The 16,877-nt window shown below is 45.9% G+C and overlaps 1 protein-coding gene across 1 annotated transcript in view; it reads left to right on the top strand.

Annotated features, from left to right (window-relative positions):
* Nucleotides 1–14,323: 14,323 nt before the first annotated feature.
* Nucleotides 14,324–16,877, top strand: part of ATP6V1H (ATPase H+ transporting V1 subunit H) — a 51,416-nt gene continuing 48,862 nt past the window's right edge. The window contains exons 1-2 of the mRNA XM_075704839.1: nucleotides 14,324–14,359; nucleotides 15,809–15,935. Of these exons, the coding sequence (XP_075560954.1) occupies nucleotides 15,832–15,935 (104 nt within the window). The 5' untranslated portion in view covers nucleotides 14,324–14,359; nucleotides 15,809–15,831. The remainder of the gene's footprint in view (nucleotides 14,360–15,808; nucleotides 15,936–16,877) is intronic.

The raw sequence follows: 16,877 nt of genomic DNA, 5'->3' as shown, positions 1-16,877 counted from the left end.
AGTCCATTCAAAAGTTACAAATGTCACAGCATTTTCTCTCCAGGATAAGAAGTTAGTTGTGTGTCAGTGGGTCATCAGAAATCACTGGGATCTCCTCCAGTATGTGAGTAATTTTTAGACTTCCTTGCAATATCAAATCATGCTAGATTTTTTTCAGATAATTTGGGCACCTAAAGACATATCTATATGTCCTATGAGATTTTTCAAAAGCCATTGTGCTCTTTTGTGCCATACCACTAAAATACCCAAAGGAGCACCTCGGATGTGAAGTTTTTTAGCAAAAATGTGTCAAAAGGACAAAGAAAGTCAGTGACAGTCTTTTTCTTGTCTGTAGTTGAAATATATAGTTAAAATTATAAATAAACATATAAAATACAAAATATTAAAGTATTTTAAATAATTAGCTCTATTTATTTTATTCTGAAATTTAGAGATAACACACACAATTTCCACCAGCAGAAAAGAAGAACAAATCATATCTTCTGGGAGACAACTAGCAGTCTTCCTCTTTAGGCCTTAAGACATAATGTATGAGATAAGCTGCTTGAAGATGCAAAGATGGACACATTCTGATATATTTCTTCTCACCTTGCATTAGACACAGATTATTGTAGGTTCATTTCTTTTTTGCACTGTCATCGTCTTCTACACTGTGGAGCGGTGCTTTGGGGAAAGGAGAATTTTAGATTTACAGCAACATATTCTTTGGTTTTCCCCATTTGCGTGACATTGAGCTAGTTTCTTCATATTTCTCTGCCTCAGTTTACCTAGAAAACAAAGACCCTCCTACTTTACATTAGTGTTGTATGGACTTAGCCACTGATGCTCAAAAAGGCTTCAAGTTTCATACATTACAAAACCAGCCAGATTCTCTCTAATGCTTCTCTCTTGCAACCCACAAGCAGACCTGAAATGCAGTTATTTCTTCTTCTCTGCTGTTGCCTCTCTCCTACTATAGAATCCCCTTTGCCAAAAAATAACAAGTTTAATTTAGGGTCCGCTGACCAAGTGCACCTGGCGCTTAGTTCTGTGATAGAAGAAACGTGTCCTTCTCTTGCAATACACCCACAGGGTCTTCATGCTGAAAGAAGTCATGCTAAGAAGCTCATGCCTATGGCTCTCATCTATCCCTTGCCATGCAATGTACATGCTGCTCCTTTCCATGTTGCCCTGGGAGGATGTGCTTGAGGCCTTGGAAAAGTAGAAGCTTGAGCAGTCAGAAGATGTGATCTGGATCCTTGGATGAATAACCTTAGGGTAAACTGAAGTGCTTGTTTTAGGACTGGTAGCTCTTAAAGGTGAGGCTAGTCTCTGTGCTTTTCTAGTGTATAGGTACCACTTTGAAAATGTCCTCCTTCACAAATTTTGCCATTTTTGATTTTTTATTTGTCAATAATATTTTGTGAATTAAAGAAGCGTGTTCACTTTTCCTGGCCTTCTATGTATGTTTTGCTTGGATAAACTTTCCAAGCCATTTCTTCTATACATGTAAAAAACTTGTACAGACACGCAGGAGACAGCCAGGTGACGTACAGAACACTGAAAGGTTAAATGGCAGGTGTGCAAAACACTTCTGTAATTTGCAGAATACATGAGAGACAATGGTACATTGTTCTTATTATAAGAGGAAAGGAGAACAGAAAAATACGCTCACAATCCAGCGGTCTGTAGTCTTACTGTGAGGATGACTCATCTGCATTCATTTTTCTAGTATTAAACTAGAAACATTTTTATTCTTTGTGATCCAGGCAATTGATGACTTTTATTCCTGCATGCTGACATGCTTTTCAATTTTCTCTCTGTGTTTCACACATTGTCCTGGTTTCGGCTGGGATAGAGTTAATTTTCTTCCTAGCAGCAGGCATAGTGCTGTGTTTTGGATTTAGTAGGAAAAGAATGTTGATAACACACTGATGTTTTTAGTTGTTGCTGAGTACTGCTTACGCTAGTCAAGGACTTTTTCAGCTTCCCATGCTCTGCCAGGCGCACAAGAAACTGGGAGGGGGCACAGCCAGAAAAGTTGATCCAAACTGCCCAAAGGGCTATTCCATACCATATGACGTCATGCTCAGTATATAAACTGGGGGGGGGGTGGCCGGGGAGCAGCGATCGCTGCTTGGGAACTGTCTGGGTATCGGTCGGTGGGTGGTGAGCAATTGCATTGTGCATCACTTGCTTCGTGTATCATTATTATTATTATCATTATTATACTGTTACTATTAGCATTACTATTTTACTTTATTTCAATTATTAAACTGTTCTTATCTGAACCCAGGAGTGTTTCTCACTCTTACTCCTCTGATTCTCTCCCCCATCCCATTGGGGTAGGGGGAGTGAGCGAGCGGCTGCGTGGTGCTGAGTTGCTGGCTGGGGCTAAACCACGACAGTCCTTTTTGGTGCCCGAACAGGGACTCGAAGGGTTTGAGATAGCAACAGATTAACCAGAGTGTATTAAGGAGTCTGTTAACAGTTGCCGGTCACGATATTAGTTCTTCTGATCTGCACCATGTTCTTTTTTTTGCAGCACGCGTTAAAGCTTGCTGTCAGTTTGTGTAGTGTGCTATGCTCTGCAGTGATTCATGATCTTTTGCTTGGGAGGCTCCTTATCAAAACCCTGACCTTGAGCATTCTTTGGTATTTGGGTTTCATACAGAAGTCACTACTGTACTTCGGGTACTACCTCATAGAGAGAGTTAGCAATTATACTTCTTACTCTGAGAGGCTTGTTGTGGAGGAAATACAGAATGGCACCTTTGCTGCTTTCTTCTATGATGTTTCCTCCTTCATTACAACAACTTTCCTGTATCTTGAACACCCCTGGGCAGTTAAGATACTTCTATTGATAATTCTTGGGAATGTTGTTTCCATTTTGATAAAGGTCAGTAAACAGTTTAAAAATACCATCCAGAGATCTACCCCAAGGCTGGATAGTTATGAGTGGCAGGGTGTGTGGGAACGTATGCGCAAGTACCTAGGGCAGTGGGGACCTCCAGTGTTTTGGAACTTCACCCCTGAACAAGTGCAGAATCCTGAAGAATTAGTAAAGTATTTGGAAGAAGTATGTTGTCACCCTGGTAGCTCTAGAGAGACACAAATCATTGCAACATGCTGGGGACTGGCCCATGCCTATCAAGCCGTGGTCAACGCTAATCAGTACCCTCAAAAGAAAGAGAAGGTCTCTGGATCTGATGACAAAACAACAAGCACTGTGGCTACTCAAACCCCCACTACAGGCCCTGCGGCTACTCCAACCCCCACTACAGGCCTTGCAGCTACTCAAACCCCTGACCCAGGCACTGTGGTTACTCCAGCCACAGCCATGAGCACTGCGGCTACTCAAACCCCAGTGACAGACACTGCGGCTAAACCAGAGAACCAACCTGCACCGGTATCAGTTGCTCCTATACAGAAGAAAAAATACACGAGGAAATCAGTTCGTTTAGTAAGGGATGAAGATGAACCAGGGCCATCACGAGAACCAGAGGAGGAAGAACCCATAAATGAGATGGTGACCACCCGATCCCTATCCCTGAGTGAGCTGCGAGATATGCGAAAAGATTTCGGTCGTCATCCAGGCGAGCACATCATCACCTGCCTGCTCCGATGCTGGGATAACGGGGCCAGTAGCCTGGATTTAGAGGGTAGGGAAGCCAAGCAGCTGGGATCCCTTTCCAGGGAAGGGGGCATTGACAAAGCAATTGGAAAAGGGGCAAAACCGCTCAGCCTCTGGAGGCGACTTCTGTCAAGCGTGAAGGAAAGGTATCCCTTCAAGGAGGATGTTTTATACCGCCCAAGCAAATGGACCACCGTAGAGAAAGGTATCCAGTACCTGAGGGAATTAGGTGTGCTGGAGGTGATTTACAGTGACCTGAATGATGAGCGGTTAACCAAAGACCCAGATGAAGTCAGGTGCACACAATCCATGTGGCGGAAGGTGGTACGGAGCGCACCAGCATCGTATTCCAACTCGTTGGCAATACTAGCCTGGAAAGACGACGAGGCACCAACAGTGGATGAAGTGGCTAGACAACTCCGGGACTACGAAGAAAAGCTCTCTTCCTCCCTACAGGCCTGTGTCTCAGCTGTGGAAAAACTGTGCCAAGAGTTCCAACAACTCAGAGAGGATCTGTCCTACTCCCCACCTGCACGGACCAGTGTCTCAGCCATTAGGAGTCAACGTCCCTATGCTCAAGAGAGAGGATATAGAGGATACACACCACGGGGCACCCTGTGGTTTTACCTGCGTGATTATGGAGAGGACATGAGGAAGTGGGATGGAAAACCCACCTCAACCTTAGAGGCACGGGTGCGTGGGTTGCAAGGAAAAACTATTAGAAAAGGCGGTTCTCCCAGGAAAATTGCAGCTCCAGTTTCCAGTGAGCAGTTCCCGAGACAGAGTAAGAGGGCTAATTTTACTTCCGACCTTGATCAGGGGACTTTTGATTCACATTTACAGGAAGTGAACAGCGAATACTGTGACCAGTGTTAGAGGGGCCCTGCCTCCAGCCAGGTGGAGGAAAGGGACAACCGGGTTTACTGGACTGTGTGGATTCGATGGCCTGGAACGTCAGACCCACAGGAGTATGAGGCTCTAGTGGACACTGGTGCACAGTGCACGCTAATGCCATCAAACTATAGAGGGGCAGAACCCATTTGTATTTCTGGAGTGACAGGGGGATCCCAACAGCTAACTGTACTGGAAGCTGAAGTGAGCCTAACTGGGAATGAGTGGCAAAAGCACCCCATTGTGACTGGCCCAGACGCTCCGTGCATCCTTGGCATAGACTACCTCAGGAGAGGGTATTTCAAGGACCCAAAAGGGTACCGGTGGGCTTTTGGTATAGCTGCTTTGGAGACAGAGGAAATTAAACAGTTGTCCACCTTGCCCGGTCTCTCAGAGGACCCTTCGATTGTAGGGTTGCTGAAGGTTGAGGAACAACAGGTGCCGATTGCTACCACAACTGTGCACAGGCGGCAATATCGCACCAACCGAGACTCCCTGATTCCCATCCATAACCTGATTCGTCGACTGGAGAGCCAGGGAGTGATCAGCAAGACTCGCTCACCCTTTAACAGTCCCATATGGCCAGTGCGAAAGTCTAATGGGGAGTGGAGACTAACAGTGGACTATCGTGGCCTGAATGAAGTTACACCGCCGCTGAGTGCTGCTGTGCCAGACATGCTAGAACTTCAATATGAACTGGAGTCAAAGGCAGCTAAGTGGTATGCCACAATTGATATTGCTAATGCATTTTTCTCCATCCCTTTGGCAGCAGAGTGCAGACCCCAGTTTGCTTTTACCTGGAGGGGTGTTCAGTACACCTGGAACCGACTGCCCCAGGGGTGGAAGCACAGCCCCACCATTTGCCATGGGCTGATCCAGACAGCACTGGAACAGGGTGAAGCTCCGGAACATCTGCAGTACATTGATGACATCATTGTGTGGGGCAACACAGCAGAAGACGTTTTTGAGAAGGGAAAGAAAATAGTCCAAATCCTTCTGAAGGCTGGTTTTGCCATAAAACAGGGTAAGGTCAAGGGACCTGCACAGGAGATCCAGTTTTTAGGAATAAAATGGCAAGATGGACGTCGTCAGATCCCAATGGATGTGATCAACAAAATAACAGCTACGTCCCCACCAACTAGCAAAAAGGAAACACAAGCTTTCTTAGGCGTTGTGGGGTTTTGGAGAATGCATATTCCAAATTACAGCCAGATCGTAAGCCCTCTCTATGAAGTGACCCGGAAGAAGAACGAATTCAAATGGGGCCCTGAGCAACAACAAGCCTTTGAACAAATTAAACGTGAGATAGTTCATGCAGTAGCCCTTGGGCCAGTCCGGGCAGGGCAGGATATTAAAAATGTGCTCTACACTGCAGCCGGGGAGAATGGCCCTACCTGGAGCCTCTGGCAGAAAGCACCAGGGGAGACTCGAGGTCGACCCCTAGGGTTTTGGAGTCGGGGATACAGAGGATCCGAAGCCCGCTATACACCAACTGAGAAGGAGATACTGGCAGCATATGAAGGGGTTCGAGCTGCTTCAGAAGTGGTTGGTACTGAAGCACAGCTCCTGCTGGCACCCCGACTGCCGGTGTTGGGCTGGATGTTCAAAGGGAGGGTCCCCTCTACACATCATGCAACTGATGCTACATGGAGTAAGTGGGTTGCATTGATCACACAACGGGCTCGAATAGGAAACCCCAGTCGCCCAGGAATCTTGGAAGTGATCATGGACTGGCCAGAAGGAAAAAACCTTAGAATATCACCAGAGGAGGAGGTGACACGTGCTGAAGAGGCCCCACTGTATAATAAATTGCCAGAAAATGAAAAGCAATATGCCCTGTTCACTGATGGGTCCTGTCGTCTCGTGGGAAAGCATCGGAGGTGGAAAGCTGCTGTATGGAGTCCTATACGACAAGTCGCAGAAACTGCTGAAGGAGAAGGGGAGTCGAGTCAGTTTGCAGAGGTGAAAGCCATTCAGCTGGCTTTAGATATTGCTGAAAGAGAAAAGTGGCCAGTCCTTTATCTCTATACTGACTCATGGATGGTGGCAAATGCCCTGTGGGGGCGGCTGCAGCAATGGAAGCAGAGCAACTGGCAGCGCAGAGGCAAACCAATCTGGGCTGCCGCATTGTGGCAAGATATTGCTGCCCGGGTAGAGAACCTGGTTGTAAAAGTTCGTCATGTAGATGCTCATGTACCTAAGAGTCGGGCCACTGAAGAACATCAAAACAACCAGCAAGTAGATCAGGCTGCTAAGATTGAAGTGGCTCAGGTGGATTTGGACTGGCAACATAAGGGTGAATTATTTATAGCTCGGTGGGCCCATGATGCCTCAGGCCATCAAGGAAGGGATGCAACGTATAAATGGGCTCGTGATCGAGGGGTGGACTTAACTATGGACAGTATTGCACAGGTTATTCATGAGTGTGAAACATGCGCTGCAATCAAGCAAGCCAAGCAGTTCAAGCCCCTTGGGTATAGTGAACGATGGCTGAAATATAAATATGGGGAGGCCTGGCAGATTGATTACATCACGCTCCCACAGACCCGCCAAGGCAAGCGCTATGTGCTCACCATGGTGGAAGCAACCACTGGGTGGTTGGAAACATATCCCGTGCCCCATGCCACCGCCCGGAACACCATCCTGGGCCTTGAAAAGCAAGTCCTGTGGCGACATGGCACCCCAGAAAGAATTGAGTCAGACAACGGGACTCATTTCCGAAACAACCTCATAGACACCTGGGCCAAAGAGCACGGCATTGAGTGGGTGTATCACATCCCTTACCATGCACCAGCCTCCGGGAAAATTGAGCGATACAATGGATTGTTAAAGACTACCCTGAGAGCAATGGGTGGTGGGACGTTTAAACATTGGGATACACATTTAGCAAAAGCCATCTGGTTAGTCAACACCAGGGGATCTGCCAATCGAGCTGGCCCTGCCCAATCAAAACTTTTACGTACTGTAGAAGGAGATAAAGTTCCTGTAGTGCACATGAAAAATATGCTGGGGAAGACAGTCTGGGTTACTTCCCCCTCTGGCAAAGGCAAACCCATTCGTGGGATTGCTTTTGCTCAAGGACCTGGGTGCACTTGGTGGGTGATGCGAAAGGATGGGGAAGCCCAATGTGTACCTCAAGGGAATTTGATTTTGGGTGAAAATAGCCAATGAACTGAATTGTATAATATTAATTGCTTTATAATACTGTATGTTATCTCTTAACTATATGTTATCTCTTAACTGCATGTTAATATAATAATATAGTAGGTTAATATTAAGTATATAATACTATATATTATGATTGCTATATGCCGCATCAATGGTATTGCAGTAAGAATTGCCCAGCTTAATGAAAATGAACTTTGATGAAACCATGTTGGAATGAGAACTGACTTCAGCATGCAACAGTCCAACACTGCACACCACCTCTCCTGCTCTGAGAGACTGTGATGACAGATGGAACCCAAAGTCATGGGCTAAATGAACTCAATGGACATTTTAGAGGGATGGGCCATAGACGAAGGGAATGATATCTGTGTGTATATCAAGATAGGGAAAGCGGTGGTGATTAATTGGAACATTGGAAAGGGGAGGGCCTGTGCATGACGTAGATGGTATAGAATAAGGGGTGGATACTGTCCTGGTTTCGGCTGGGATAGAGTTAATTTTCTTCCTAGCAGCAGGCATAGTGCTGTGTTTTGGATTTAGTAGGAAAAGAATGTTGATAACACACTGATGTTTTTAGTTGTTGCTGAGTACTGCTTATGCTGGTCAAGGACTTTTTCAGCTTCCCATGCTCTGCCAGGCGCACAAGAAACTGGGAGGGGGCACAGCCAGAAAAGTTGATCCAAACTGCCCAAAGGGCTGTTCCATACCATATGACGTCATGCTCAGTATATAAACTGGGGAGGGGGTGGCCGGGGAGCAGCGATCGCTGCTTGGGAACTGTCTGGGTATCGGTCGGCGGGTGGTGAGCAATTGCATTGTGCATCACTTGCTTCGTGTATCATTATTATTATTATCATTATTATACTGTTACTATTAGCATTACTATTTTACTTTATTTCAATTATTAAACTGTTCTTATCTCAACCCAGGAGTGTTTCTCACTCTTACTCCTCCGATTCTCTCCCCCATCCCATTGGGGTAGGGGGAGTGAGCGAGCGGCTGCGTGGTGCTGAGTTGCTGGCTGGGGCTAAACCATGACACACATCAATAAAGTCATCTAAATATAGCAACTTCAAGGGAAGCTGCACTGCCAGGAGTTAATGGACAAGCACTGACACGACCAAAATTAGCTAAATGAGAATCATTTTCCAGCACCTGAATCCTAAAGGATAGATGCTTACCAAAAAATAGGAGCATAGCACTTTTTCAGTCATAACCTTTAGCAAGATCCAATTCAGAGAATCAACCAGCATGAATAAGGCACCATGAGATGCTGTCTGAAGCTGATGACACGGGGTGGGTTTGTACTGGTTGCTGAGCATCGCCTCTTGCTGTGACAGTGATGACAGGCACATGAGACAGGTTCCTGTAATGACTATATAATGTTTTCCTTTCTCAAAGTCTACCCTTGCCATGCAATGAAGTTCCTTAACACAGAGAGTGCCTTGTGGGACTCAACACTGAGTGAAAATTTTAGATGTGCCCAAGTGTTTGACAGACAGGGGATCAGAGCGTATGTAAATCTGTAGCATACCCACCATCCTCTGGCAAGGTGGGTCACAGTTTAGCTGTATGCTTGTCCAAAGGAGCAGCACTGTCATGGGCAAAGTTTTTACTACACTATGTGCCTTCTCTCTCAAACCTTTCTGAGTGTGCTGAACAGCACAGGCTCCAGCCAGATGCTTTTTGCACTCTGTTGAAGACCCTTCTGCACTGTGAAAGCTGACCATTTCTTCCTACCCTCTGTTGTATATATCTCTTTCAAGGGTTATGAATCAATGCACAGACCTTTCCTTTTAACCCAGGAGAGCTGGGTGTTTTTTTAAGAGCACCTGCAGATGCATCTCACTGACTGCCTCTTGGAAATAAATCCAAGTGGATATAGTCTACCTGTACCAACCTTGTTCACACACACAAAGAACTCCTGCAGAGGCGTGAGACACGACTGTCCCTTAGAGAGCTGTGGGACTTTGTGTTAATATTTTGCATTTATTCCCTTACACGGTGTAGCAGAATATGTAAATTAAGTATATTATTATACAGGTATATTCAGGAACAATCTATTGTTTGCATTCTCTAGTATGGTACATTGTGTTCACTAATTTGGTTCCTCTGCCTGGCATAGACGTCATGTTTACTCTTTGGCAGTTCCTTAAATGCCCCCTGGAACGCCTGTTAAAAAAAAAAAATGTAATTACTATTACAATTATTTCTCCTCTCTTTGCCTTTCTCTTTCTGCTAATTTGGTAGATGCATACTTTCAGTCATTATGTCTCACTCCAAGGTTACAGAAAAGTTACAGGAAAAAAATTTTTACTGTAGTCCCTCAACTGTGTGTGAAATGAATAGTAAAGCCACAGTCTCCCCCTCATGATGAAGTCAACATGCCAAATCACAGCTTTTCAAAGTTCTTTTCTATAGGAAAATGACCATGTTGCCGTAGTATCAAAATTTCAACTGCAAATAGCAATCTGTCTTCTTTTAGCCAGACTGAATGGGTGGTGCTGGACTCTTGCAGGTGGTGCAGTTAGGCAAAAAATAGTCTGCTCTGAAAAAAAAGGACCACTGATGACCTAATGCATGCTCCAAATAAGAGATCACATGGGGCATCAAATTGAAACCATGTATTTATTTTTCTCTGCTTACTATAAAGTACTGAAACAATATCAGAAGCAGGGACTAGAAGGGAGAGAACCACAATCCTGTGTGTACTTGTACTTGGGTTCAGCCGGTACTCGGGTACTGGTACCTGGGTTAAGCCAGAAGTGTGCTGAAGGGGTGGGAGAAATATGCTGTGCAAAGTAGACTACAATCCCGTGTTTTGGAAGATTTCCTTGAAATAGGTGATCCCCAGCAGAAGAAATGGCTTTGCATGACTAACCAAGTATTCGGGACGTTACCCTGCTAGACATAGGGGCACATGACGGGGAGCAACACTATTTGTGTCTTAAAACTGGCAGCTGGAGCTGCACGTTCAGAGGTGCTGAACCAGTTTCCATGGGTTTACTTAAACTCTGAGAGCAGCTACTGGACTGAGCTTGGAAGAGTGAAGGAATATCACACCTGGCTTAGGCAAGAGAAGGCACTAAGTCATCAGTGTCTTCAGTGCTGGGACAGTTTGGGGTTTGGGCAGAAGTATCATTGTGGACAACTGAGGAAGTTTCATGGAAGGAAAGCCTGACATGCCTCCAGCTTAGATAAGGGCTGAAAGGTAGCTTGTAGGATCACTGTACAGGCCTTTGATGCCTTCATTCTGCAAATCCCATTTAGAAAGCATCAACCCTTGTTCAGATTATCTTGTAAGCCTGTTGTGTTTTGGTTTCTTTATAAAATGGGTAGAGTCATATGTATCATCATTAGTAACATGGTTTGCAATGACTGTGGAAAAGGTGAACATTTATTCCAGGTGCCTGGAAACAAAAAAAATTGAAACAAGAGCGGCAGATAAGACATGCCAATAAAAAGGCAGAGCAGAAGCAGGAAATGCAGAACGCCACGGGACAGAAGTTAGAAACACTCATAAAAGAGGAACTGGTTAAAATAAGGCCGAATTCTGTCTCTCAGCCCTGAAATAAAAATCAGATTCAAATAAACTTTCAAAGTAACAGGTTTTTATTCAAGAATGTGTGGAGATGTCTATGTTACAGATCAGGAATTGTGCAAGCATTTCTCATCACTGCATGTAAAGCAACCTACAAGAACACAAATGTATTAGATTAAACCTTAAAGCCCCATGGGCTGAGTAATCCACAGAATCACGTTAATGGATGTGTTTCTTACAGACTAGATGACACAGAGCGTGCACATGGCTTAGAGAGGTTTCTTCTGCTAAAGCACAGAGAAGTGCAAATGCTGTTACTTGGACTGTGCCTGGGATTTAAGCCGAATGGTCATGTTATCAAGAAATCAACGGTTTTATTGTGGTATGAAGAAAGAGCTGTTATAAAGGAAAAATTCTTAGGGAGGAAGTATAATTAATCAGTGGCACAGTAACGAAAACCCTCCCTGAGTTAAAAAAAAACCCAATAGAGGTACTGGCCAGGTATAATTTAAAGAACAGTGTCTCCTCTAAATGGAAAATACAGAGAGTCTAGCAAAATGAAAAGTGACCTGTAGGCATCTCTAGGCCAGCTCTACATTGGCTGTCTCCATCTGCTCACACACAAAACTCTCTGCCCTATTTCTTTTCTCTCTGCCCTTTCTCCTTATACACTAGCAGAACCACCCTTCAGGATCATTTCTGACTAGGAGCGGTGTGTCTATGCACTTCACCACAGTATGACTGGAAAACTTCACTCAGCAGCTGAAGACGGAAGTCTTTTCTTGGAAACATGGAAGTTTAAGCCTGTGGCTTCCAAAACACTTGGGCTTTTAGTGCGAAAAGTTTCCCGCTCCTTTCGCTTATAGAGACAAATCCCAACATATACAGGCCGTTTTTTAAAAAAGGAAGTAGTCGTGCAGGGTGTCTCTCCCGCTGAGATGCGACTTGGGAAGAAGGAAATGGCGTGCCCCCGGCGCAGGTGGCGAGGGGAGGGAGCGGTGTGACCCAGCGGGCTGAGGCCCGGCCCGGCGCAGCGCGGCACGGACGTCTCTGCCAGAAGCGAGCACCTGCCCGCTTCCCAGCTGCAGGGAAGAGCAAGCTCGCCCCATTGCAGCATGAGAGGCAGAAAGCAAGAAAATGCTGGGTCCCGGGAAAAAAACATGGAGGGTCTGTCGTGGTTTAGCCCCAGCCAGCAACTCAGCACCACGCAGCCGCTCGCTCGCTGCCCCTGCCCCGATGGGATGGGGGAGAGAATCGGAGGAGTAAGAGTGAGAAACACTCCTGGGTTGAGATAAGAACAGTTTAATAATTGAAATAAAGTAAAATAGTAATGCTAATAGTAACAGTATAATAATGATAATAATGATAATAATAATAATAATGATATACAAAGCAAGTGATGCACAATGCAATTGCTCACCACCCGCCGACCGATACCCAGACAGTTTCCCAAGCAGCGATTGCTGCTCCCCGGCCAACCCCCCCCAGTTTATATACTGAGCATGATGTCATATGGTATGGAATAGCCCTTTGGTCAGTTTGGATCAACTCTTCTGCCTGTGCCCCCTCCCAGTTTCTTGTGCGCCTGGCAGAGCATGGGAAGCTGAAAAAGTCCTTGACCAGCATAAGCAGTACTCAGCAACAACTAAACCATCAGTGTGTTATCAACATTCTTCTCCTCCTAAATCCAAAACACAGCACTATGCCTGCTACTAGGAAGAAAATTAACTCTATCCCAGCCGAAACCAGGACAAGAGCCCAAGGAGACATTTCAGCGCCAGGGGCATTGCTCGCCATCTCCCCGGCCCTTTCCCTCCTGGGGCTCCCTCCCGGGCTTGGCGGCCCCTCACCCTGGCAGGGCACAAGGGGGGACAGCAGGGGCCTCCCTGGGGGGCCCAGAGGGGCTTGCCCTGGGGGGCAGCTCTGAGGGGAGCCCCTCAGCCCTTCCCAGCCTGCCTCGTGTTCTCTCTGCAGAAACACTGAGCCATTTCTTGTCAGCAAAGAGCACGGGTGGGCACCGACAGGCTGTGTCCTGCTGTCGGTCTTCTCAGTACGGGATTAGATCCCCAGATAAAATTATACAGGTATCTATAATCTATATCATGTAGAATCATAGAATCATGGAATGGTTTGGGTTGGAAGGGACCTTTAGAGGTCATCTAGCCCAACCCCCCTGCAGTGAGCAGGGACAGCTTTAACCAGATCAGGTTGCTCACAGCCCCGTCCAACCTGACCTTGAATGTTGCCAGGGATGGGGCCTCCACTACCTCTCTGGGCAACCTGTGCCAGTGCTTCACCACCCGCATTGTAAAAAACTTCTTTCTAACGTCTAGTCTAAATCTATTCTTCTTTAGTTTAAATCCATTATTATGGATATGTCTATCATATATCATGTATCATATATCATCTATCATATATCATGTATCTATATAGAATCATAGAATGGTTTAGGTTGGAAAAGACCTTTAAGATCACGCAGTCCAACCATTAGCCTAACACTACCAAGTCCACCACTAAACCAATTAAGGGTAGAGTAACAACTAATTTCATGTTTCCTGGCTTGGTGGCTGGATTATTTTTTAATGCAAGTAAAACTAGAAGAGAATCATTAAGGTTGGAAAGGATCTCTAAGATCATCAGTCCAACTGCCAACCCAACACCACCATGCCCACTAAACGATGCCCCAAAGTGCCACTTCCACCCGTTTTTGAGCACCTCCAGGGACGGTGACTCCCCCACCTCTCTGGGCAGCCTGTTCCAGGGCTCGTGTGTGTGTATAAGCATGTACCCTAAAGATGTACATGCAATTAGATACGGACAGCCACGCAAGCACACGCCTACCGCCGCACACCACAGCCCCAGACGGCTGCGGGGGGTGGGGGGGGTGGGGGGGGCCGCGCGCGAGCCCCGCCCACCGCGCGGCTGCCGGCGGCGGGGGCGGGGGCGGGGCGCGCTCGGGGTGAGTTGTCCCTCGGAGGCCGCCGTCGCGGTCAGGTGAGCGGCGTCACGTGACGGCGGTCGCTGTGGGGCCGCTGCGGAGCGCGGCGGCGGCGGCGGCTTTCGGGTGCGCGGGCTCCCCGGGCCTGCCGAGGGGCGGCCGCAGCCTTCTCCCTGCCACGGCCCTCACCCGCCGGCGTGCCCGTGGGGTGAGTGAGAGCTGTCCCGGGCCCTGCCCGCCCCGGGGACGGGCGTGAGGGGGTGGTGGTGTGAGGGAACCGCAGGGCCTCTCACGGCGGCTCTGGCGGGCCCGGGGCGGTGCGAGGGGCTCTGCCTGGCGCCGCGGCTTCCCCGAGGTTTGGGCTCCCCCGGGCCCCTCAGGAGACCGCCGTGTCTGTGAGCGTGTGCAGGGAGTGGCAGGACGGGGGCCAAGTCCCTTCACCACCCCCTCACCCCCGCTTTCCTTTGCCCTAGGCGCCTCTCGGCTTCTTCGACTTACCTCTATAGCTTTCATACTGCTGAAACCGCTGTTACCGGCCCTGCCCTCCTCTGCGGCTTGAGGAGTATTTAAATGGCTCTGTCTGGGTCACGTCAGAGCCAGGAGACCCTCAGTGGTCGTTGAAGGACATAGTAAATGGTGCCGTCTTTGTGGGTGCTCCCAGAAGTAGTTTCAAAAGGAGGGCAGTTCTGCTGCTCCGTTTGTTCAGGGTAGTTCCTTTTTTTTTTTTCCTGCTTTTGTTAGAATCATGTTTTCATTCAGTCATACAAACGAGGCATATTGGTTAGGGGTGGGGCAGAGTGTGCCAGTTTGCTCTTGCTTGCTTCTGTAAAGGGAGCCAAAAAAGTCCAGAAACAGGCTGTGTGGAGAGGCTTGGTGCAGTTTACGTTGTAAGGAATTCCTGCTCCGTCTGGGTCTCAATTCTCTGCAAACACACGTCTTGTTTTGGCATCAAAGCCCAGTGGAGATTAAACCGTAAAGGAAGGAGAAAGCAAAGGTGGTGAAGGTCACTGTCTATGGTAATATAGTATGTTCTGATGAAGAGCTTCTGTTTGTATTTATTTTTCAGTTTGCTTTCTGGACGGTGATGATTTGAGTTTTCTTGTTAGGCCATGTAACATGGTTTTTAGTTTATATAACTTGGGTTTCTTTTCTGAAGTTGTAGTTCATGTGTTTCTAATGTCTAAAGACTCTTAGACAAATACCTGAAGAAAATCAGTCCTAATATGTGGGGGGAGGGGGGAAGTGTGCACTGAATTTTAAACCTTATCATCAGTCCTGATTTGGAAGAAAGACAGCTTCTGTTTTCTGTAGGGCTACTTGGGCATTGCAGAAAAGTAATCTTTATTCAAATAACTTAATTTGATTGCTTGAAAATTTACAAGACTGGGAGTTATTTAGTAATGCTATATATCTTTGATTTTAGCAAGCCTGTGATCGGTTATGCTTTAGTGTGTAGTTATGGCTTATTTTTGTTTGCTTCAGGGAAGTCACATTTTAGATGCTGTATAAAACTTTGATTTCTCAGAAGTACTGAGTGTGGTTTTAGGGAATGGGACACCTGAAAACACAATTTCCTTTTTTTCCTTTAAAATATTGGACAGATACTCTGCTCTTTAATACTTTAATAAGAGGTCTCAAATCTTATTTGCATTTCTAGGTACATTTTAAGTATCAGTTAAGATGGATATCCGAGGTGCTGTAGATGCTGCTGTTCCAACAAACATCATTGCTGCCAAAGCTGCTGAAGTTCGGGCAAACAAAGTAAACTGGCAGTCGTATCTCCAGTAAGTAAAAACTTTCCACAATTATTTTTTTTTCTTTGTTTTTTTCCTTCCCTCTTAAGTGTTAGACTTGTTGGGATTTTGGGTTACATTGGAACATTGTGTTACAGTGAGGAACGTTCTGTCTTGGTCCTATGAAAATAGTTGGAAAAAGTCTACATTAAGTGGAAATAGTTAGGGAAAATTTTCTTATGACTTATTACAAGAAAGGGAACTCTACTTCTGTGAACTGAATGCTGTAATAAAAAATAATATGTTTGCACAAATATGTGGTAAAACTGTGCATTGTTTTTTCTCCTTGTCATTCAAACACCATTCTCCATTTTATCCTTATTGGACAAATACTGATGTAAGAAAAGTTTACAGTAAGAGTTGTCTTATGTGTAGATAGGTTATCTCTATTGCTGAAGTGCCTTATGTGTGAATACAAATTGTACTAGCAAAATTGGACTGTTAGTCCAGGAAAATAAGCCGTACCTTAACTAAAGGAAGAATAGTGCTGGAGAGCAATTGAAACAAATAAATCGGGGAGTAGGCTGAAACAAATACTTCAGTGTGGGGAGAGCTGTGCTGCCATTTCCGATAATCTCAGAGTTTAATTTGGAAGGTATATAATGGCACTGGGAGTAGCAAGAGACAAGCTGAGGAAAATAGATTTGTGATTATCAACATTACACCACTTTGCAAAAGATCGTTTTTTTTTCCAGATAGCTGTGATACATAAATATATGCTATATATTAAAATAAGGTTGCAAAACTGTACACATGCAAACTGAGAAATGCTAACATGGTAGAATCTCGTTAATGACTACCTGCTTTGCCCTGTGCTATGTAGTTCAGTCTTGCTTATTCTATTCATTCAGTTGTTGTTTTTTTCTCTTTGTGATTGTATGGTATGTATATCTGCATGGTAAGCTGGATTAAGGAACTGATCTGCTGAAGAAA

Source organism: Pelecanus crispus, chromosome 2, assembly GCF_030463565.1.
Source record: "Pelecanus crispus isolate bPelCri1 chromosome 2, bPelCri1.pri, whole genome shotgun sequence".
In the NCBI taxonomy this organism is placed as follows: Eukaryota; Metazoa; Chordata; class Aves; order Pelecaniformes; family Pelecanidae; genus Pelecanus; species Pelecanus crispus.
Note: the sequence above shows the minus strand (reverse complement) of the source record. Positions and strands in the feature narration are given on the sequence as shown.